Raw genomic sequence first — 25,097 nt, forward strand, 5'->3', positions numbered from 1 at the left:
GGTTTTCAATTCATGTTTGACAAAAGAGCAACACATGAACAGAGTCTTACAGGTCAGTTTTATTTTTTATAACAGTCAGTAAAATACCCTCTTATATACAGAAATGATTCTGTTATCTTGTGCTAACTTTGTTCTGTGTCTGTAATGCATACAGTATAAACTCAACACTATAAAACATACAGCATTGTACATATGCTTAATTCACTGTTACAGCAGGAAACAAACTGTAAAAATATTCTTGTAAAATGAGTTTCTTAAAAACACTTTGCTTCTGTAAATCTCTTTGTTCTGTCTTGGGTAAATTGTGGAGTTCCTCAGGGAAACATCCTGGATCCACTGATCTCTCTATTTAAACTTATTAAGATTCAAAGTCTTTAACACTTAATAAATCTCATTTCCCTTGTTAGTCAGACTATGGAACTGCATTGACAAAAGTGATAGTGCCTCTGTGATCTGATTTCATCTCCATCCTCTGAAGCAGTGCTTCATATCTTTTCTTCAACACTTATCTTGTTACTGTACCTCTGTACATGTCTGACAACACCATCACGTCACCAAGACGAAGTTTGATCCAGTGTTTAATAAGATGAAGGTCTTGTTCCTTTCAAATGTACATAAAACATGGGCTCAATGTCAATATACTGTAACTTAACTTAGAAAATGATGTTTCTGTGTTCTCCAATGTCACTGAATGCAACACAGACTGAAAGTCTGTATTGCTAAAGCTGGGAACACATACTTTGAAGTTAGATCTAAACAGGTAGATCTCCTCTACTGACCGTTGAGAATCCATCCAGACGTTACAGAGGGAGGTGTCTCTCGTTCCAGACACCAGGCCACTCTACGTCAGGAAGGTTTTCTTCATTAAAAGATTTGTAAGTTATATTTTAATCACCCACACAGATGTCAAACCAGGACAACTGTAATAAATCATGTTGATCATCCTGATCAAGGTAGGTGTTAGATACCCAAGTAAACAACACAATGCTCATTATATTTTAGATTTTAAGGTTGAAATCAATAAAAATTTTACTCCATCAGGAGAATTGAAAATAGTTGATAGACTGGCATCAGTATCCATTTGAGCGTCTTTTATTCCAACTGTGAGGGAACGGTCATGTTGATTTCAAATACTTCTTTTCATTCTCTTAAGTCTTTCCATGGAAAATGTGCAAATCCTGTTTGGTGTGAGCTCCTGAGAATCCAGATGCAGGACTTTAATGTCTTGAACAGAGTCAGGATGCTGGAGACAGATGTGACGTGGAGGTCTAAATGTCTGAAGGAGTGTTTTAAAGTTCTTTGTAAGTCGGACGTAGTTTGATGATTGTTCTGTTGCTTCATTGCAGCTTGTCATGTCTCTGTGTTTAAGGATTTCAGATCCTAGAATCAGTTCTAGGTGGCTCCGCTTAAACCTGGGTCATTTAAGGCTTGGTACAGTTGCAGAGACATGCATGTAAAAAAAAAAAATCAAGAGGAGAAAGAGTGAGAAAGAGGTTCCAAACCTTTGGGAGGGCTCCCACAAATTTGGTTTGGATTTTATTGAGGTGCCCTGTAACTGTGTTCTCTTTGGTGTATTGCCTTGAAAGTAAAGTGAAGGTGCTGCTTTGGCTTCAGGATAGCTCGTCACATTTGAACCCTGGAGATGTAGTTTCATCTTGAAATCAGGAATTGGATTTAGGGATTTTAATGTGCCAGGTACATGCTTTTGAAAACTAATCCAGGGCTCAAGAGGGTTTCATTCCAATTCAAAGGGGATCATTTAAGCCACAGTGGTTAGGTGTGGTGTGGCCAACCTGCTACACTCTGCACTGAATATGCCCGAACTTGTATTTTGTCAAAATTTAAGTGTTTTGGTCTGCAAGTTTCAAAGATGTTGAAAATGATGAAGAGTTTTTGTTCATGTTGAGATGTTCTGTGGTTTTTTAAGGTGCCAAGAAAATATATTCCCTTTGGTAGGTTGCCTTAAAGCTGATGCCAGGGTCTTCAGAACCAGCTAAGAGGTTTCAGTGGTTCTGTTCGGGTCTTACTTGGTTCAGATACAGATATCGGCATCATGTAGCCAGCTGGTTCCAGTTCAGTCCCAAGTGAACTAAAGTTGGAAAGGAGGAAATGTTGCATCCAAAGTTTCTGACGGTCTTTGAAGATTATTGGCAGTTTCCATGATGTTCCTCACAGGGTTCTTGAACTCTATAGAGGAAGTCCATCTGGTTCATCTACTGGTTCGGGGTGAAAACAGTCTGGAACTCGTTGAGCATGAGCTCCACTATCTGGCTCTGGAAAACCATGTGGATTGTCATGTTGGCCGACTCCGTCTGGGGGCGAAGCAGCGTGGGTCCAAACACAATGGCGACGCTTTGAACCGACATCCTGTTAGAGTCCTTGTGCTCAATCACCCTGTGTAGAGAGAGAGATATATCAACTGAAGGCACATCAGCCGTGGAATGGGGTATGTGAACTTGAGACCCTATGGTCTCCAACCACTAGTCCACAGCTCCCTCTAAAAAGTAGTCCTTGATCTTTAGGTTAGTCCTGGCTACAGGAAGCTTAGAGTGAACTCACTTGCGCAGGTGTTTAAACAGCAGCTCCATGGTGTTGTGGTTTGGCAGAGGCAGAGATTGAACCAGGTCCTTCATGTAGGAGACTCTCAGGTTGTAGTCTGGGACCTCTGCATAGAAATTAACACAAAGAGCTGCCTTCACACACTAACAAGGTTTTTAACTCATAATTACCCTTTTTCTTGTGTTGTCCATCAGCAACATTATCACATTCACATCCAGACGTATCCTGGGAAGACTGCTACCAAACCATGTCAAACATTTTCCTTCTCTATGGTTTAAATACCGGTGCCACATTTCGCAGGCTGAGTATTAGTGTTACTTTGAGTACTCACGGATGGCAGCGATGAACTTCTCAAAGCAGCTGAATGGAAACAGCGGCTCTGGAAGCTCCCGCAGGAAAAGCTTCAGAGCTCCAGTGACAACATGGATCTCCTCCCACTGTCCATCCTCCAGGTCCAAGTGCTCCTCTGCAGGGACCAAAGATGGATAAAAATAAGAATAAAACATTGAAAGAAAGCTATCTCCTGAAGCTACCCTCTGGACTGTAATTACATCAACAAGTAAATTACATCTACATACATTGAAATACACAGATGATGAGCGTTTAAGTGCTTTACTATGCAGGTCCAACTCCTAAAAAGATGAAAAGCAGCTGATTGTTATGTATTATGAACTGAACTTTACCATGATCAGCTTTGTGTCGCAGTTTCTGGATCACGGCCAGGTTTCCGCTCACTCTGTAGATCCCATCAATATCCAGACCTGAACCAGACAAACATTCAAGCTTATGCATACACATAACATCAGACCCTCAGATTTCTAATACGTGTACACAATAAACCTTATAGAAGTTCTTTCAACTGAACTTCTTTAGAAGTTCAGTTGTTTCCTTCAACACTGAACTAATGTTTGTGTGTTTACCTCTCCTCTCCACTGTTCTGATGCACTTCTCCACAAATTTGGGAATGGTGGTGTTTTCTCTGTGGCAGAGTGTGTCCAGGTGACAGCCGAACACATTGTCTGAAAGAAGAGGCAAAAAAGATCTTAAAAATGTACAGAGCTACAGCAGCAAGGCAAGTGCTGAAGAAAAGATATGAAGCACTGCTTCAGAGGATCGAAATGAAATCAGATCACAGAGGAACTGTCACAGAGGAACCATCACATTTGTCACGTAGTCCCAGAGTCTGACTAACAGGAGAAATAAGATTTATAAAGTATTCAACCATGACTTTGAATCTTATTAAGGTTTCATGGAGAGATCAGTGGATCCAGGACTTACTGTCAGACCCTGGGGAACTCCACAAATCAACACATATACTCAAAATGTTAAATTTCTCACACGTTGGTAAATCTCATAAAGTCATATTTGTATTTGTCTGGTCAGATCTATTTGAGGGTTTTATTTTTTCTGTTTATATCATTTTATGGCAAACATCTATCAACACTAACATTTTATATACTTAAATGTAAAAGTGACACACGGATTGAGTATGTGACACATAAATCAAATAAGAGGGAAACTAATACAATAAAGAGTGTTTGTTTTTGTTCGAATAGAGTTCAGAGAACACAGACAGACTAATTTTTTACCTCTGATGTATCCCTTCTCTTTCACACTCTGCAGGGTCGGCCTCCGCTGGAGGAAGCGCCGCAGTTTGGTCCGAACTCGTCTCTGCTCAGAGTCTGATCCTGCTGTACTCCTTGTCGCTGAAACAGCACAGTGACAAGTAAAAGCTTTAACTTCATGATAATGTTGATGATATCCCACCAAGCTCCACACTGAGGTTTTTATTTTTGAATTGCCAAGAAAGTCATCAGTAAGTATCCTTAAGTATGGGAGACGATGTAAAAAGTCGGATGTTTCATCAAGCAAATAGGAATTTAGTCTTTCCTTTGTGTGCTTGAGAAATAAAAGTTAGTTGGGCCAGTCCCCTGAACATAGCACATTTACACCTGTAAAAAAGAGTAGTATATTTAAAAGTAAGTTGTCTGTTCACCTCAGTTGAAAAAAAAAATGTATCTGAAGAATCAGCTGCTATTTACAGTCTGACTTAGCAATTCAATTAAATTAAAGTTTCACCTGGTAATATTTCCACCTCCACATTGACTTTGATTTCTGATCTTGGAAACACATTAATGACTATCTTTGGAGCTTTGATTCAGTAAAACTCAACCTGCCGATGCCGAACACTCGGCTGAACAACAAGGTTGATTCAACCAGGTCTAAATTCCCAGACAGATGACTCACTTGTCCTCTTCCTGTCTTTGTCCTCTTTGTCTGAAGCACCGTCGTCTTCATCGTCTGACAGATGTTCCTGTTCCTGAAATACACAAATCAATGAGGAGACCGTGCCAATATCTTTAGTCCACAGGATTATCTGGAAAACTCCGAACGGAGGTCTAATGAATGTGTTTGCAGTGTGTGCTGTGTTACCAGCTGCCTGATGGTGTCCTGTATCACTTTGAGCCAGTCGCAGATGATGCTCTCTGTGTCGTACTGCATCAGATACTCACAGCCCTGACGAGTCTTCAGCTGCAGACACAACAACAGTTGACGCTGAGGTTAGAAACAACACAACGTAGCGGGTTTGATGCTTTTACCATAGCAAAAGACTGTCAGAGATGGGAGGACTGCACATCTCCTGTACTCATAGCAACCATATTAACAGATAAAAGAAGAACCAACTACCTCCTGCAGCTTCCATATCTATAAGTAAAGCAGGACATTGTCTGCATATAGTGATATACACAGTTGTTTTGCACAAAAAAACTTAAACTATGCCATTACATCTTAGAACAGGCTGTAGCCACATTGAAACTTCGCCCATGCAGAAAGAGACCGGCAGCTGTGTGTCGACCAGAGACCATGAAGGTATAAAAGAAGAAGAAAAAGGGGCCTCCACTTCACACCCACCAGCTGATACGGGTGATGTATATTACGCAAACACAAAGTTCCCCAAACTTGTACCTCAAGGAAACTCCCTCCTTGACTTTGGCTCCTACCTCCAAATTCGCCGCACTGATAGCAGGCTTGGAGCTAGCGTCCTTATACGAGCAATATTTTTATGTTCTGCTTGTTTCACTGTGAAACATACGAGAATGTTACCAATGCAACCAGAGGCTCAACTATAAATTCAAAATCAGCTCCGAGAGATGGATGAAGAGAGGATCTCTATACATGTAACCAACATAGATGCGGAACCTCTACAGCCGACTGTAACCATGGTAACAGAATGACGTACCTCTAGGACGTTCTTCTTGGAAGACTTGTCTTTGGAGGCCCAGCCCACAGAGGAGCCTTTGAGCTCGACAGTGTACTCTGGGACAATCTGTGATGCCTTCATCTGAGGGAAAAGAAGTTGTCATCATCATCATCATCATACTGTGTATAAACGTTGTAATCCAGTTCACCATGTAAACAGAACATTTAAGGGTTTACTGCCAGAATGTTTTACTATTCAGTTTTCATTAAAAATGATTATAGTCTCTCTGTAAGAGTTTTATATTTGTATTTAGAATTGCTGTTATTAACTCATTAACATTTGTAGTGTTTACTTGTACATAAATACAACACTGATGACACTGACGACCTCTGCAGGTCTGTTCCAGTGTGTTTGACTGGTTCTTACGGCGCTTCCAGTTGGAGCAGATTTGGGGTCTTTGTGGAACGTAAGGATCCCGCCATGGAGGACCGTCCAGGACTGACTCCAGTTCTTCCTGTGCGACAAAAACTCAAACACTAAGTGACAGCTCCTCAATGTGGAAGTGCTTAAGAGATCAGGTGAGAAACAGCAGACAGAAAATGATTCTACTCATATTTTATACCATAAGAATGTCCCATGATGAGATCAGAGAAAGTTTTTATTCTCTAAAGACTTCATAGACAAACTGAGGCAGAATGAGAGCTCTAGTCTTTGGATCTCACCTGATCTTCTTGCCATTATCAGCCACTTTGGTCTTGTTGATAATTCCTGCTTTCTCCAGCAGGTGTCCCTGTAGAGACACAGACAGGGGGGTGAGTCTTCAGCTTTCTCTATACCTGCAGGTCGGCTCTGAAATGTGACTCCTCTGTAAACATGGGAGCGGTGAGTGAGCGGGTATCTGTGCCTGAAGGCTTTCCTATTAACCTCATTCATTTTTTATCCATTACTCTGTTCAGTCGCGGAAACGTTCTAAAATACCTAAAGACCCAGAAATTGTACAAGCTGATACAAGGACCGCCTTATACTCAGAGACAACCTAAAGACTACTGAAAGACTCCTCAAAAGTCCTCAATGACCCTAATGTATCCTCTGTGACCTGCAGAATATCCTCATAGACCTATGAAACTTCTCAAAGATCCCAAGATTTCATGAGTTCACAAGCACAGCTAAACAAACTTTAAACTCAAGAGGGCTCATAAGAAGGTTTTTAGCATTTTCTAAGCTTAAAGATACTGTTGGTGATGAGGTCTACTCCTTTAAGAGTCTGTGGCCTTTATTCTGGTTTGTTGCGCAATCCTTGAACTCATCTGACACTTTCCAGTTTATTTGACACTGACAGTCTACATCCATGTTAACAGCTCCGTGAGACCGAATGCTAACATCCACAGTCACATATGAATCTCTGCCACATACTGTACATATATAATACATGTATGACTTTTGTTTATTTGGTGCATCCATTACGGTGCCGTCAACGCATTTGTCCAATAGCTGCTGTTTAGATACATAAGTCGCTCTTTTTGCTCTTGTGGTCTGAGACAAATGTCTGATCTGATCTTATCTGGACTGTCAGACTCCAGTATGAATATCTGAACCAAGTTTCATGGATATTTGTTTAGAAATTTCAGCCTAAAATTAGAAATTGGGTCCATAATGATTATAAGATCAGTAGCACCAAGCCTAGGACAGACATCTCAGAGCCACCACGAGAACCAAGAACAGAACAGAACAACAGAACCAACAGTAGAAACAACAGAACCAATAGTAGAAACAACAGAACCAAGAGTAGAACCGACAGTGGAACCAATAGTAGAAACAACAACGGAACCAATAGTGGAACCAACGAAAGAACCAAACAATGAAACCAACAGTAAGACCAACAGCAGAACTCTCTGTAGAAACAATAACAGAATCAACAACAGAACCAATAGTTAAACCAAAAGCAGAAGCAACAGAAGAACTAACAACAAAACCAACAGAAGAACTCTCTGTAGAACTAACAGTAGAACCAATAACAGAACCAACAGAAAAACGAACAACAGTGCCAACAGAAGAACTCTGAGTCCAAATGATGAGTGGTTATTAATGTGTGATTAGGAGGGTTAGTAACAAAATACTGAGCAACTTTCTGGGCAAAAGTCTTACAGTCGAATCTGCACATTTTCACACTTGTTCAGTGACGTCTACCTTCAGAGTGTTCATCGCCTTCAATTAAAATCTTTCACCCTGAGACTGAAGTGCCCAAAAAGTTCCCGTCAGGTGACAAATAAAAGACTCTGTGTGTTAGAACAAAGGTTAGTACAACCAGACCTGTAGTATAATCTCCCCTAATGTCTCACAGAGACAACCCAACATACACTCAGGGCCAATCAGAGCCCAGGACCTACATGCTGCTGACGGGGGGGTGCTGACGGATTGGATCGATTCCTCTTCAGTTTGAACCTATCAGAAAGCTTGATGAGGGAGTACAGGATGACATCATGAGGCGTTGACAGATGATTGAATGAATGAACGATGGCATGAATTAATGTATTATTTAATGAATGAATGAATGAATGAATGACGGGCAGGTAAACTAGTAGGTCTAAATGTAAAGTAAATGAGAGAACAGCAACACTGAGACAACGGTGTATACCTGTGGACTGTCGGGGGAGTGTCTTCTGTTGGTCACCTCAGTGAGATCAGAGACGTTCCTTCTGTGGCTCGGAGCAAACGTCTGGAACATGGACAACGATCTTTAAAAAGTGTCTACAAACTCCAAGTCCTGCAAGATGGTTCAAGCTCACAAGTTACAATCTAGTTTGCAAAAGTCCTGGTTGGACTCACGTCTTCGGCTAGGCTGTGTCTCCAGTTCTTGATCTGCAGCACGTTTTCCTCCTCAGAAACTCCATTTCCCATTGGCCTCTGGGGTAAATACAGAAGTTGCAGCAATCAGTCAGGTTGAACTTTCTTTCACCAGCCACTTGGTTTACCAACAGGATCACTGATCTATTAATTTATCTCCACTGATACCTCCTGTTGCTTCGGCTGGGAGCTGTTCGTGTCCTTCAGGGCCAGCTGAGCTCTAGGTATCGGGCCCACATGCTGCTGAGGATGCTGGGAAAAGAAGCAGGCACAAGCTGGAGATTAAAAGCTGGACAACACTCTGGTCAGTTCACCAAATCCAATGAAAGATTCACATGTGAGATAAAAGTGGACTTCATGTTCAGTCTGTGTGTCATACCGGTGTAAAGACAGCATTGATGTTGTCATTGTCTTTGTCTTTGTCTACAGGATAATCTTCCTTTGGCAGCGGAGGCTTCAAACAATCAAATAAACAAAAATCATTTTTCCTGTTTAAAATGCATCTGTCTATGACCCACATATTCTGACTTTACTGATCTGAAACATGATCTAAACCAGAGTCGTACCGGGCTGCTGTCCTGCCTCCTGTAAGTTGTAGGTCCTGGGGGGGATGACGAGGGGAGTGGCTCTGGTGCAGTCCAGGACACGGCTCCTGTGGTGGGGTTGTGGTAGTAAAATCTCCCTGAGACTTCGTCCGTCAGCTGTTCCCAGCCAAAAGAACCCTGACAGGAAGGAGGAGGCTGTTAGCGTGTTAGTTCGTCCCCGACAATGCAGGGAAAGGTGGTGGTTTGTACCTGAGAGGAGGTGGGGGAGAGCAGAGGGGAGGGGGAGATCAGCTGTCCACCCTGTTCCCTCCCCCTGGACTGGTCCGCGCCTCCTGACACCGGGGATTGAGGGGAGCGCGGGTCGGACCAGGTGGTCCGTCTGGTCACAGGATTATAATAGAACACTTTCCCGCTGTCCTTATCAGTGTGCACCTGAACAAGAAAGGTTTACTCGTAAACAACGGTTTAAACAGACAATTCAAAGCTCTTTAGATGGTGCGGCTCTAGCAAGGAGGACATTTTTTCTCAGGATTCAGCCTAAATATCACAACAGTGTGAGTAAAAGTTGAAGCTAAGCAAAGAAGTGACCGGTTTCCTCTTCCTTGGAAGCACGTAAGCTTTAACTGTTCATGTGATGACTGAAAGAAACCCGACGAGCTCAGATTACATCTGATCAAACTTTAATTACCTCTGAGCTGCAGTAACATGAACGCAGCAGAATCCAAACTCAACGTAATGTGAGACCTTAATACGGAAATAATAAGAATACAAGTGTTCAACAAAACTATAAAAACTAAACCATGGTATGTCTTATTTAGCATGGTGCTTAATCTGTGCTTTCAACGTCATCAACACTTCCAACTGTCCTCAGTGCTTACTTCTCACTTTGCACGTGACCAGTGTCACTCTTTCCTTTCAACTCCTTCTAAGCTTTTCTTGTTATTGTCAAAGCTAACCCTGTGGATGCTGTCATCTTCCTCTCCTTCAGTTTGATCCACCACTTCATATCCTTTCACTTTAATATCTTTTATTGCTAATATCTCATATGACACTTCAACAAGGTAAATCTCATATGACACTTCAACAAGTCCTACTATCTCAACTTTCACTTATTCCAGGCTTATTTTTTCCTGTTGTGTGGTTGTCTGTTGTGTGCCTGGACTGCCACTTCAGTTTCTTTCATCGTGTTAACTCAATTAAATGTATATTCCTGCTCCCGACAACAGCCACTTCCTCTCCTTTCACTGCTTACATTTTTTTGCCTCCCTCTTTTCTTTCAGTCATTCTTTAAACATCATCTCTCAATTTCAGTACCTCAGTCACAACCAAAATTCCACGCGTCCGCTTCAATGTCTTTTAGTTTTACTCCCTCCTCACTGCAGAGCGCTCAGTGAAACGGTGAAAACTCTACACACCTGCCCGACGTCGCCTTACCTGCCATTCGTCCTGTGGGCTCACTGGGGAGGCGGGGCTTATCATGCTGGAGGAGGAGGAGCCTGAAGACGATGGGGTGTGACTTAACGTGGAGGGGGCGGGGTCTGACGACGGAGGCGACAGCGGGGAGTTTGCAGAGACAGGTATCTGAGGCGGAGATGTTTTCTTCAGAGAAGAGACGTTGGCGTAGATGGGCGAGCTGGGGCCGAGCGAGCTGTGGTCCTGCAGAGAGAGAAAGTCATCATCCAGGTTACTTTTACAGTGTTTTTTTTTTTTTTTTTTTTTTTTTTTTCACTAAATGAATCATTTGCCACATGTTTGAAACTGAACATGAACTGAATATATTTCTATTTAATAGATGTAGCCATAAATCTATTCAACAATTTCACCTCATCTTTATGTCACAAATACTTTCAGCTCAGTTTTCTCTAAATCTTTCAACCGAGCTCTAAAGTAAGCATGACCAACAGAGACCAGAAATGAACGGGTGAAAAGTTCAAAACAGATTGAATATCACTCTAAGAGAACTCAGGACCAGTTACAGTCTGGAGTGACAACATGAACCAGGTTTAAAAAAAAAAAAATACCATAATAAAATCAAATAAATAAATAATAAAATGAGATGTCGTGACTTTTTCATGTTATGTACAAATTCCGCTGCTTTCTGTCCTCATTAACAACAATCATCTCCCTCTCTCTCTGGGAGAACGTGCTGATGTCCAACAGGAAGAACTCCTCCCATGTTTTATAAACACACACAAACACATACAGCCATGTTTTCGGCACTTCTGAGGACATCACACAGCTTTACACTCTTTCACTGAAGACTTATTCTGAAAATTAAATCTTCATTTAGTCTTTAATCTCTGTTTTGAGACTTCTCGTCCCAACATGAGTAATGTTCGCGCACATATAACAATAAAAACCTTTCTGACAAATATTTCTTTAAGCTTTAAACTGAATGTCAAATTCTTCTTTTTATTTTTATTATCTTTATGTCCCTGCAGACAGACCTGCAGCATTAAACAAAGCTGTAACAGACTAGCTGAGTCCATGATCAGATTTGAATGTTAAACCATCTTGTATTGGGGCTAAACAATAAGTGACATTCACATGAATCTGAATAAATCCATCTTCTCAGCTCCGAAAGCTCAGCTTCGTCTCTGAAACTTCAAACCTGTTCTCGTATTTTTGGTGAAGCTGGACTTTACAGCTACAAACCTGCTGAACAGAATGAATCTGCAAAGAAAATAAATTACAGGGTTGACAAGAGTTAAAGGACTAGCCAGTAAAAGTGGACTTACCCATAAGACATCTGTTTGTTTTAGTATTTGTGAGGATTGTCCTGCATCAAACTCTTTCAGACATAAAGCCAGAATGTTTTTTATTCTGATTAAAATCAGTATGTAACTGAACATGTTTCATGTTGTCAGACTGACAGATCTCTGCAGGATGTAACCCCGCCCCCCTGTCTCCGTGCAGGCGGTTGCCCGGCCCACACACATGTAGCCACGCCCCTCCTTGGTGGATAGTCTGAACATTTTTGGGAATGATTCTTTTGAATTTATCCAAATCTGACCATTGTCTATTTACTCCTGCTCTACATCGGCCTACAAGCTGATCCTTGGATTTAATCCTGCTCAAACATTCAGAGAACCTTTTTAAAGAATTTGCACAAGTTTGTCAAAGACTTCTAGTGCTTGACTGTTGACAACGGTTCCCTGCAGTTCACTGCGTGTTAAAACAAACAGCTCATCCTGGAACACACACAGACTGAGTGTAGTATCATGTTGATCGCAGTGTTCAGGAAACATTTTACAAAACGAAACATCAGCTCGTCCATTGGTCTTTAATTTCTGGTCTTTGGAGACAAGGCAAAAACACAACCCGGTGCTGCCGCCTGCTGTTCTACAGCACGAAGAGGAAAACAACAACACTGAGAATAAAAAAAATCTGTTCAGCAGCAATAATCTGATCAGAGTCATATTCATTAGGGTTCTTATTGTTCAGCAGCCCTGCAGGTTCATCACAGTGTGTTGATGTGAAGCTCGGAGGGTTAACTGAAAGTTGAATAAAATAAATACATTTTTGTTTAATCCAGCTGGTAAACAAGGATCTGGAGACTCCTCCTGAGGAGGAGACTCTGAAACCTGGTGGGGAGCTCCACTGTGTTGTGCACCTAGAGAAGGACAGACCAGGAAGCAGAAACAGATTTGTTGGCAGATGTCCAATTCAGATCTTTAAGGACTTAAAGGTTCTGTGGCTGACATCTTTGAACCAGACACCACAGTGACCTTCAGAGGGGTTGTGGAAAAACATGTCCGGCGGTCATCATGTCTTGGAGCAGGTATCAGGGATTCACTACAATCTCTTCTTCAGCCGTTTTCAGTTCTTTCAGCAGACACACTTTATGCTGATGCGTTTATTTATTCAGTTATTTATTGCTCATTTTTTAACTTGGCAACTTTTCATTTTTTTAGTTACTAATATGGGTTTCTAATAACCACATAATACCTTTTATTCTGGGCTGCTATTTTTATCTTATTTTTATCTTACTTTATTCTCTATCAGGACAAGTGGTTAATCGTATTCTTTTTTATCATTATTTATTCTGCTTCCTGATGTTTATTGCTTATTAATTGTACTTGGACCCAGGCCGTATCATGCCACTCCTGCTATATACTATTCTTGTGTGAATGGTTGTATGTCTAGATGGTGGACTGTAGAAACTGAATTGCCCTTTGGGGATTAATAAAGCTTTCTGTATCTGTATCTGTATCTGTATATACATTTAAAGTGGCAGTGACTTAGATACACTTCTCTTTTGTTTGTTCAGAAATGTAAGCCCTATATCTTTCGTCATATGACGTATATTTTTTTCAACAAGGTTTATGGGGCCACTCCTTAGCTGAGTGAATTAGAAGGGTTAATAATTTCTGAAAGAGGTTCAAACACCAGTCAGACTCAGACAATAAACAAAGCCGGGCATGAGAGGTGAAGTAGTTCAACTTGAAGTGAATAAACAGAAAAGTACAAAACAGAGCAAGCATCAATGACACAGCATTGACATTAATGGACAAACACAGCATTAAAGGAGGAGCTGGGGTGGAGGTGGGTTCCAAAGCAGCTTCCTGAGAGAAGGAAAGTTAAAGCAACTTAAATCTGCGCTGATTTACAGATGAACTATCAGCTGGGCCTGTGAGCTGAGCTTGACTCCGTGGTCAGCCTGAACTACTTATCGAATGGTTATCATTCAGCTTCACTCAAGGTTTAAAAACGTCAGTTGAAGTGGTTCAAACTCAATGTATCCTCTGCAACGACTTCAGGTTGTGCAACTAAAGAAGACGGTTGACGGGAGTGGAAGCATTGGTTATTTATCTCAGGACTTTCACTCACAGCTTAATTTACAACAGCCTCACTGAGCTCAGATGAGTCTGTGTCTCAACTAAATGCAGTAGAAAAAGTTCTTAAACTGACACTTCAGCTTCCTTTAGTGTTTTCAGTATGTTTCAACAGTGAGTCCACGGTGTTTTGCAGCCAACATGCAAGACGCGATTCAATTACAAACCAGTCAGACCAGTTACACACACACACACACACAAGTGTCAGGTTACTGTGGGACTGTTTCCCGTTTCATCCTGCAAGTGTCGCTGCCGCGTTGCCCTCTCCCCAGCTTCCTGTCCGACACTGAACACATCCTGCCGGGAGTGACATCACTATATCCTGCTGACATCATCACATCCTGCTGTGACATCACCAGACCCTGAAATGCCCCCCCATCCCCCACACTCGAGCAGATGTTTAGTGTCTTAGTGTATTGAATTGTGTTTTATTTTAAACAATTTGTACGGTGACCTTGAGTGTCGTGAAAGGCGCCTATAAATAAAATGTATTATTATTATTAAAAAATTGATAATAAATCCCAAAAAAAACTAAACAAACACAATAAATAAAAGTAGAAGACTGACTGAAATCTATAACAAAATCAATAAATAGAAAATGAAATGCTTTCCAGCAGGCCTGGAGGTCAAGGTTTGGCAATTTGTTTCTGCTCTGACAAGAATAAAAAGAGGAAACAGCCTTTTCTTTTTCTTCTTTGACTTTCCTGTCGACACGGCAGGAAGTGACCGCAGAGGGCTTTTATTTTGGAAGAAGAAATGTGACCGTCCTGATCTACTTTAATCACTTCTGTTAATGCATTTCGCTAACAACTGATAAATGATTAATCTCTTCAACAGCGCTGTTGTCTGCCAACTCTCAGATCAGGCAGGAAACAGACTCACGGACATGTGACTTTAGGAAAGAAACAACTCAGAGACATTTCCAGCTTTCACAAACTTCACTGAACAAAATACAACAACAGGGATCAGATGTGATTCTGAGTCTCCGAGAGGCTGTCTCATGAAAAAAGACAGACGAAACTTACAGTCACTCTGATTCTGGCTCTGAGCATTTGTTTTCTCACTGCCATGCTACTGTATTTACTACAGGCTTATCAAGTGCAACACAAAAACATCTGTTACTTTTACTGAGGTAGCACAAATCAGACAAATTAAATATCAAATTCAACTATGTCCATACCACATTTTCTTATTGCATTTTTTAACCCGACAAAAAGACATTTGTGTTGGATTCTTGGGGAAAAAAAATGAAACAACAGTGGTTTTTCAGCCGAGTATAAAGAGAATAAATAATGAGTGTCTTAAAAACATATTTGTATTCATTCTGTCAGATTAGCCGCTATTTCTGTCTCAGCTCGATGTTTCCTTCCTGTCAGATGCGGTTTACTCGAGAACAATGTTCAGGAGGTCAAATCTTTATGAAACTAATAATCAGTCATTTATGGAGCAGCACTTTGAACTAGAATTTATTTGACTAGTCTTACTCCGGGTGTTTCATTTCTATTCATACCTATAATGATAGATTTTGGTATCTTTCTGTTTTTCTTGAATTGGTATGAAGATGAATTTGACTCTGAGTATCTTTTTTATCATGACTCACCGGACCTATTCAGAACCTGATCTGATCTTTGATCGGTGACTGACGGTATTTCACAGGAACATGGACTGAAAGGTGTCTTACCTGTCTCGGGGGCAGTACAGGTGCAGGTTCAGGTTCACATTCAGGGGGAGCTCCTGGACTCACTCTTCCTCCAACCAGAGCCTCCACGTCCAGGTTCAGGTCCTGGATGGACTCGTAGATGTGGTTTGAATCTTGATCTTTCAGTGAATCCCCCTCCTCCACAATCTCTTCTATGCTCGACTCTTCCTCCTCTGCAACCTCCTCTTCCTCCTCCTCCTCTGGCTCTATAGGAGACTCCTGGTCGTTGTGGTGACCTACGGACGGTGAGGATGTGTTGTGGAGGTTGTTGTGAGGGGGGACTACTGGCGTCTCCACGGGTATGGGCTGTGTTTGGGGCCGAGGTGTGGAGAGCGGGTCTGCTGGACTGAAGCTGGGAACTCGAGGTTTCCCAGAATCCTTGTGGTCGTCCAGGAACCCCGAGAGGTGTGGGTGCTTTTTGCTATCTACCATGTTTGTAGTCCCTGATGTGGTTCCAGTGTCTGCAGGACCAGCAAGAGGGTTACTGGGATGCTTCTGGGTTGGCACCCCCCCAGGGATCTGGTCGTGGAAGTCCAGTGGGACACCAAATGTGGACATACGGTTCTCATTTTTGAGGTGTCTGGTGGAGGCGTCAGGTCTCAGCCGGATCGTCACCTCATCCCCCGGTTTAGTTTTAGCGGCGCTGGTGTCCTCCACAGGCTTTGGAACCGGGACCGGTACAGGTACAGGGACGGGGACTGGAGCTACTACAGGATGCAGCACCGGTTCAAGACTGGGTGGATCAGCGAAGTCCAGCGGTGAGGGGAAGTCCGCCGGCAGCTCCTTGACGTACTTGGCTGGGATGTAGAAGGGCTTGGAGTTGCTGTCCTTCCGGACTTGCCACCAGTGGTCGTTGGTCTTTGCTAGCAAGACGTAGCGTTCATTGGGTTTGATGGAGACCAGCTCCCCGTCCCGTCCATTGTACTCATACTGGAACTCCACCAAGACCAGACCCAGACCTGAAAGAACAAGCAGGGAGGAAATTAAGTAGAAGTCTAGTTAATGCTAATGCTAACTGTGGTCATCATTATCGCTGTCATTTTAACTGCTTCTGCTAACACCATTACTATTAATGTCACTGCTAGCTCCACTGCTAATGCTATTCTTCCGACAGCTGCAATTACCTTCACCTGCTACTTTAACTGATGATACGGTTAGTACTTTAGCTGTGTCCCTACTTCTGACAGCACTACTAGAAAGATTAGCAATGTTTAAAGGCTAATGCTAACACTCCTGCTGTCGCGTCTCTAACTCACCTCGACCGAGCAGGGAGGAGGTTGCTGCCATTTTGGGCTCCTCAGGCCCCCACCACCTCAGGTAGACGACTCTGAAGGTGAGGGGTCAAAGGTCACACCTGATCGTCAGCCCCCTTAAAAGATCAATTCATTTCTTCAAATTTCTTATTTCAAAGTGAAATCAACTGAGATTGTTAACAAAGAAAAACACAGAACAGGTAATGAGCAAACAACAGTTCAACAGTGTTGTGAGGCAACTGGATACAACTCCAACTACAGACCTTAAAACACACAGAGGATCTATGCTGAATGTCCACAGGGTGTTTGTTTTATCAGACTGATCTGTTGGTGGTTCTTTCTGACCTCCTGTTCAACCCAGCTCAAAACCACAATGGATCTCTTTTCTGATTTCTTAGAGAGTCTCTGCTTCTAGAGGTTAATCAGATCACAGATTGAATTGCACAGTGAATTCGCAGAATGTCAGAGAAGAATGACAGTTATGAGTTTCTCTGCTCCTGTGTTCATGTCTGAACAAGTCAAACTACCATCAGCCCTGCACTCCGCGGGCAGCTCTGAAGCAACGCAAAGCCTCACTTTCACATGACTTCAAAAACAGTTCACCAAAACAGCACAGCATTCAGCAGCTGGTCGCATCCAGTCTGTGACGCACTGATTAAAAAACTTTAACAGTAAGTTGAACGTTGACACAAATTAAGGTTTTACCTTTATCGCAATCACTGCATAAAGTAGCCCCTGGTCAGTTTTCCATCATTTAGAGCTCAGCAGCAGCACAGGAGACTCCAATCCTATTTAGTGATAAGCCCCGCCCCTCTACATGAGAAGAACAGGTAAGTGGGCGGAGTCTAATACTTGAACTGAAGTCTGCAGACTGTTAGCTGCCCTGGAAGGATTAATTCATTTCATGTGTTCTTTCTTGAGCAATATTCCAGCTGACATGAGACATTAGGCGTGTTCGACTTCATGCAGATCTGTGCAGATCTGACTTGACGTGATGCATGCTGGGTTGTTCATGCTCATAGACCTCGAATATGACTGGTTAAAATGAACTTGTTCAACCCAGCATGCATCACGTCAAGTCAGATCTGCATGAAGTCGATATACTCCTTCCTGCTGACGCTTTCAAAGAGAGTGAATTTACTCAACTGTTGTCAGTCTGAAACGGACGTTAAAAATTCAGTCCAGTCTCCTGATATGAGTTTCAAACTGAACCTTCCTGCCCGCCAGCCGTTGAGCCAGGCACTCACGCACACACACAGAACAATAGCAGGAGGCTGATCTCAGGCCAGCTGTTTACAGAGGGAAGCAGCTCTTCCTGTGTGGTGGAAGACCCGCCCACACGGCAGCATAGACTCCACCCCTCTGTGTGTGTGCATGTGTGTGTTTCCTGTCTTTGTGAAGGAACAATAGTGTAACTTCAGTCGGGGTGTTCAGCGGGACTGTTTGATTATTCCATGCACATATAAAAAAATCACAGATCAAATGTCATCCGATTGTCCTAGCTTCAGAAAACCTCAGCTGCTGAAGATTTAGTGTAGGCCCCTGGTAACACCTCCACGTTCCTGGTTGACGTGCTGCTGTCCGCTTGATTACGCTGTGATTGATTTTAGATGTTGCAGATATTTATTATTGATTTAGTCATCGACATAAAGTAACTTTAAGTCTCTGATTGACTAACGTGGTTTAGTTTTATCTACTACACCTTGTGTGTAATGTTTTACTTGAATTAACTCAGTCTGTTCCAATTCTGAAATAACAATCCCTGATTTGCACAAACACACCTGGCTAAGGTGAGTTTCAGGTGTGTGAGACTCTGATATGCTGGAATGCAGTGGCCCCTCCCCCTTCTCGCTCTCTCTCTCTCTCTGTTTGTCCATGACTATGAGCCACACCCACACCACCAGGCTGGTATGTGACCTATACACACACACACATACACACATACACATGCACCCCGCTCTAGGCGACCACAGGACTGAAGAAAAAATAAATGGAGCTGTCAATCATCAAACCGAGGTCGAGGGTTTGTGGCAGGACACGCCCCGCCGACCAATCAGAGCAGATGAGAAATTTAAAGGAGAACTTCCCCGGAAAAAAACAAACATCGTGAACCCAGCAGCCAATCGCAGCGGTCTTCATCCTCAGGGAGTTCAACCTTTGGCCTGAGAGTGGGTGTGGTCACACGAACAGCAGGAACAAAAATAACTGTCGTAAATCCATCAGCTGACTCCTACACAGGCTTCACAGGAATGCACAGAGTTGACCACATCGACTTCAGACGACAACACCAACATGTTTGTCTAAACATCTGCAGCACACACAGAAAATACGGATCTCTGATTGGCTGTCTGCTGTCAAACTGTTCATGAAACAGCACGTTACCAGTGTTTAATGCTCCGTTAACTCGCTCAAGGGCCTCAAAAGCTTCTTAAGTACATCTGGAAACTTCTCAAAGACACCAGGAGCTTCATTATGGATCTCTACAACCTGCTCAAGGACTTTCTATATGACATCAAGGACCTCTAGCATCTATTCAAGATTCACTTCAAACCCTTTCACTTCCTTAAAGCCCAGACTTTTCAATGAAAACTGAAATTACCGTACATCTATCTACTACTACTCAAGCACCCTCTCAAGCAACGCCTGCAATCTTCACACAGAAATCTATACTCCTCCACAGCCTCCTAAAAATATCAACCACCTCCTTATAATTGTCACTAAAGAAAACTCCCAAATCTCCTCAGCAACAATTTTCCCTGAGACCTACTCTCAGTGGCATCTCCAACCTACTCTACAACCTCAGTAACCACCCCCGAGACTTCGCTGTCTTCATTCAAACCCCCACACCACTTTCACCAATCTCTCATTGAATGCCTTGTAAACATTTGAAAGCATGAGTGAGTCTGAAAATGCTGAAAGAAACTCTACAAAGGAATTCAAGACCAGCTGAAAGATTGGATGAACCAGTAAAAGCTGCTACAGTATCCCGACAACCCCACTCAAGGGACTCAGAAAGAACCCAAACCCTTTACAAGAAGCTCACTGATTTCTACGTCCAGATTAAGCACCTCTACAACCTCCTCAAAGACACCCCCCCACCAAAAAAATGTGGTTCCATCTTCATGAAGGATCTTTACATCCTCTAGAATCCAACCACAACCTCCTGGAGATGTTCTACAATCTCTTTCAACAAACCTCCTCAAAAGCAGCTAAGGACCCTGACTAACACGCTAACAGTCCCCTGGGAACCTCCTCTACTCAGACCCTGCTTCAAAACGCTGCTCTCCGATTGGTCGTCGACGAAACAATGTTAAAATCAATCACAGATTAAACCCTTCTAGAGCAAAGCTCAAGGTTTATTAACCGGCCAGTTACCATGGTGACCCATTGAAGTGATCAGTGACTAAACAGACAGGGTTTACCTCCCTGACCTTTCCACCGAACATCATGGGGTTCGATCACCAACATTACTAAAATGGGTGGCTGATTGCTGACGTCCCCAGGTGGTACATACAGTAAACACACAGCATGCACTGCAAATCTGGAAAGGATTGGATCCATAGTGTCAACACGTAGCCGAGATTCTTTCACTGTAAAATGAGTCCATACTGTGTTGTAAAACGCTTGTTCTTTCAGTGTGTTTGTGTTTTGTATGCATTATGGAAGCATGTCCACGTACCGCAGTTTACACATAAATAAAAATCTGACGACACTATTTCCAGCAGAAATATTTGACAAGAGAAACGTGCTGTAAGTTAGACACATGTGACGTGAACATGGAAGTTCTTTTAATCTTTAGATGTGATGTTTTGTGAGAACAATCTTATCAAAATGTAAAGATTACTGGCTTATTAGATGTTTTATGACGTACATGCAGAAATAACCGGTTTTAAACCTTTTAAAAACAGTCTGTTTTCTACATGTTAAGGATGAATATAAGCAACACATACACTGACATTTATCTAAACATGTAGTGCATGTGAATAATTGTTATTGATTGTATTTTTTAGTATGTGTTTAGCAGGTTGTTGCTATCGCTAAAAGATTAGTTATAGATAAATAACTTTGTGAACTAGTTGTTCTTTAAGCTTCTTTCTTCCTTTAGTCCTTCAACTGCCGCGTCTATGAATCAAAAGTCTTTTTAAAAACATCTGAACAGTTCAGGGACACGTTGGTGTTAGTCCACGACGAGAATGACTTTTCTTTTTCCAATTCTTTCTCCCATTTCCACATGAAACTATCTTAAAATACTCCGTGTTTCAGTCATTGCTCAACAAAGTTTTCTTCTTCTTCTTCTTCTTCTTCTTCTTTTTTTATTTTTTTTGCCTGATACACTTTTTATTTTTGTCATTTTTCCCGCACATGCTCAGTGTGTAGCCTTAAATCGGGACATGGTGTTTTTCTCTGAACTAAACACACCCGACCACACACACACACAAGCACAGCAAACACACACACACACCAAACCAAAAGTTGTGTCTCAGAGCTAAAAGGAAACAGATTTTTGTTCTGTTAGCTTTTTAGGTTTTAAATCCAAAACCAACCGGAGTAATCAGAGACAGAGAGCGAGAAAGAGAGAGAGAGAGAGAGAGAGAGAGTTGTGTTTTACCTGCAGTAAAAGTCTGAACCATCCTGCTTCATCTGCTTTTTCTCTCCTATTCCTGAAGGGGCAAGTCCAAATGACTCCAACAGGTTCCTCTCTCTCTCTCTCTCTCTCTCTCTCTCTCTCTCTCTCTCTCTCTCTCTCTCTCTCTCTCCCCCTCTCTCTCTCCCTCTCTCACACACACACACATACACACACACATACACTCTTTGGACCCGCCCATGACCTGCCGGTTCCAGCTTGTCCTCCTCCTCCTGTCCCTCCTCCTCCTCCTCCTCCTCTTGTCCCAGTCAGACCTGCAGGTTTGTCAATGCAGGTGAAGGGAGCCCTCTGGTGGTCATATGCAGGCGGTGCATCATGTAGTTCAATGTGTGAAAATGATGTCTCATGCTCCCTGAACCACTCTTTCACAGTTTGAGCCCCATGAATCCTGGCATTGTCATCCTGGAATATGCCCATGAACATCAGGGAAGAAAAAATCCATTGATGGAATAACCTGGTCATTCAGTATATTCAGGTAGTCACCTGATGTGTAGTTCAAACGTGTGGTTTTTTGACATTTCCCTTTGCATTTCTCTCTGTTTGACTTTACAGAATCATTCAAAAATATATTAACAGACTTTATAACATTAGCACGCAAGCCTCATGCCGTGTTCCTCAAATGTAGAAATAAAGTTTCTTGACTTGTATAACTTGTATAAGCAAATGTTTAATCACTGAACTACGTTTTATTCCATTGTTCTGGGTTTTATACCCATTATTAACATACATATTATCATTTTACATGCACAATTATGATAATATGACATTAAATGTCAGTGGTATTCAGTTAAATATTTACAATCTAAATGTAAAACAGGGCTTGAAAAGGTTCTTATAACTTAGAAAGACAGGGAGTTAAAGAGTAACTGAATGGAAAAGGATAAGAAACCCTAAATCACAGCAGATTTCAAACCATATGAGAGTTTAGTTTTTTACTCCAGACTCAAAAACAGCCAGATGAGCTGCATTTGACCATCAGGGTTAAAATCTATCAGAGTTAAAGGTGCCACATGGCTGCAGTTTGTACCAGCTGCTGGTTCCTGAGTAAAGAATCAACACTCAGTTATTTCAAGATTCAGATCCAGTTCTTTTTATTGACTTAGCAAATTTACAAGAGGCGTCAAGACAGAGTTCGCATGGTGGAGCTGTTACTTTCATGTTTTCTCTTACATGTTTGGTGCAAATCAGGAAACAACAATGTTGTTTGAATCTATAATAATAATATAATTATATTAATAATAATAATTAATAATAATTTCATCTTTTTGGATTAAAGCTTGTAATTTGGGAAGAATCTTTGTGTCACTGTGACATTTTAGTCAGCCTTCTCCCATATTTCGAATGTAACGCATATTCAATAAGTCTTTATGCACTCAAATGGAGGCTGTTATAATTGAAATTATACTGATTCAAGTCAATCCTGGTAAAGCCAACCCTGTTAAGTCAATCTTCTGCCTAAACCTGCTAATACAAATGACATCATGCTCGTGATGTTATCCAGTTTGGACTCAATGATTTTCAATTTTCCTTGTGTGGTGGTGATGGAGCGCGGGGGAACAGATCTTTTCAACTCTTCGGCCATGTTTGTGTCTATTTTCTTCTCACACTTGTCTCCGTAGTAACCGTCCTGACAGTCACACAGCCATTCGTTGGAGTCCAGCAGCCTCTTACACTGGCCGTTCTGACATGGGTCAGGAGTGCAGGCGTCCGTCTTCGAAGAGTAATGAATGGAAATCTTGCTGCGATAGATTCTCCACCAACAGTCAACTTGATAAAACGGCGGTGGAACCTCAACAAAGTCTTCATAAGAGGCTATGTGTGTTATTTTGGCATGTTCTGTGAATCTTATATGGAAAGGATAGTCATAAAAATCACGTTCGCATGTATGTAAACTGTCCTCCAAATGACACGGCTTATCCCTAAAGCATGATCTGGCTGTATGCTTAATGCGTTGTGTATTCACCATGTCTCCTTTTGTGGTGTAAGCCACAGCCACAATGATCTTGCCCATGGGGATCTTAGTCACATCAAACAGGATGTGATTTGCATCTTGATCTTCATCATACACAAGCACCACCCAGTTGTACCAGCTGTACTTCTTGTCCAGGGCCTTTTTTACCTGATCAGCAATGGCTGTCTTGTTATCAGGACTAAGCCCTTTGGCGATCTCCTCCACGTCGGCCTTCATGTACTGTGTATGGTTGTTCAGGCAGGTCTCCACAGCTGCCAACTGAGCTTCGTAGACGTTCTTGAACATCTGGACATGTTCAGCTTCTTTGCCCGCAGAGTTAAAGCCGATCAACTTCCAATAAACCTCATTGAGCACTATTCCCTTCCACAGCACACTACTGAAGTATAGGTTGTATTTTCCGATCTCACTAATGCTGCATTTAAATTTTCTCATCAGCAGGTTGTTGAGGTTTCTGCTGAGAGATGTGCTGTTGACCGTCAAGTAATGGTAAAGGTTGGACACACTGGCCTCAGCCTGTGTGTACTCATAGTAGTTGGTAAATAACTCTGCCAGGTGGTTATAGTCGTTAACCCCCTGTTTATTGAAAAACTCATCAAACTTCCTCCAGGCGTTGAGGATGCGGAGTTCGTCTTGAGAGTAGATGCTGGCGTAGTTGAACCATTCCACGTCTGTCGCCAGGTTAGAGATCTGTATGGACAGAGAGTCCAGTTTCCTGTTCACCTCGGCAAACCCGTCTTTCACCTCCGTCAACACTGAGTCATCCTGGGGAATGAATATCAAAACCGTGTTGATGACAGAGGCGACCACAGCACCAATGCCAGGCGCCACGCTGGCAAAGCTGGCAATGCCCTTCATCAAACCTGTCAACTTGGTTGTGTCAATGTTTTCCATCATATCTTTAAACAGAGACAAAGAGTCTTTTACAGTACTCAAGATTTTATCTGCTTTGTCTCTACTGCCCGAAGCCAGGTCTCTCCTGGCCCTGTAGAGGGCGTAGGGGTTGTGGGGTTCATGTGACCAAGCAGAGGAGCTCGCCCAGCAGAGAAGGATCAGTGAAGCCAACAGCACTGAAGCAGACCACCGGGTGGACGCCATGACTGCAACACACAAAGCATTACATGAATTTATTTCTGTGTATACTTCACACTCTCTCAGCCTTTTAATATGGGGAGGTACATTTTTTTTTTAGAGCAAACAGGTTGTAAATCCACATTGGATACATTTGTGTATCTTAGAAAAAATCAATACCCCACTAAAAAAACTAAAACCTGTTCTGTTATCGTGCAGCTACTTATTCTGGACCAATAAAAATAAGCATTGTTTACTCAGTGAATCTCATCTGCAGCTGCCAACATCTCCTGGAGATTGGGGCTGAATGCAACACTGCTATCATTAAAGTGCAGACGTCTGTCTCTGGTTTCAGTGAAATACTCAGTAACATCATGAACGACAGACATACAGGTCATACGTAAATTTAAATATCTATGTGTCTTTCTCAAATGAGAACTGTCCATGACTATCAAAAACATGTGAGGTACATTAA

The 25,097-nt window shown here is 42.2% G+C and overlaps 1 protein-coding gene across 3 annotated transcripts; it reads right to left on the reverse strand.

Moving 5' to 3' along the window:
* Nucleotides 1-44: 44 nt before the first annotated feature.
* LOC311506816 (rho GTPase-activating protein 27-like) lies at nucleotides 45-21,676 on the reverse strand. Of its 3 annotated transcripts, XM_084570908.1 has the most exons (22): nucleotides 21,547-21,676; nucleotides 16,941-17,053; nucleotides 15,667-16,643; nucleotides 10,585-10,806; nucleotides 9,400-9,582; nucleotides 9,172-9,327; nucleotides 8,985-9,059; nucleotides 8,774-8,857; nucleotides 8,588-8,665; nucleotides 8,397-8,477; nucleotides 8,149-8,214; nucleotides 6,484-6,551; nucleotides 6,188-6,275; nucleotides 5,801-5,902; nucleotides 4,993-5,091; nucleotides 4,807-4,879; nucleotides 4,149-4,265; nucleotides 3,480-3,578; nucleotides 3,243-3,320; nucleotides 2,891-3,025; nucleotides 2,560-2,665; nucleotides 45-2,394 (listed from the first exon to the last, which is right to left on the reverse strand). In XM_084570908.1, the coding sequence occupies exons 2-22, from the start codon at nucleotides 16,969-16,971 to the stop codon at nucleotides 2,214-2,216; spliced, it is 3,099 nt and encodes a 1,032-aa protein (XP_084427034.1). In that variant the 5' UTR covers nucleotides 16,972-17,053; nucleotides 21,547-21,676; the 3' UTR covers nucleotides 45-2,213. The 3 variants fall into 3 exon arrangements, with proteins under 3 accessions (XP_084427034.1, XP_084427036.1, XP_084427035.1); XM_084570910.1 differs by lacking the exon at nucleotides 8,149-8,214; XM_084570909.1 differs by lacking the exon at nucleotides 16,941-17,053 and having other exon boundaries at nucleotides 21,547-21,588.
* Between the last annotated feature and the right edge of the window lie 3,421 nt (nucleotides 21,677-25,097).

This window comes from Chelon labrosus (genome assembly GCF_963514085.1).
Source record: "Chelon labrosus genome assembly, chromosome: 21".
NCBI lineage: Eukaryota > Metazoa > Chordata > Actinopteri > Mugiliformes > Mugilidae > Chelon > Chelon labrosus.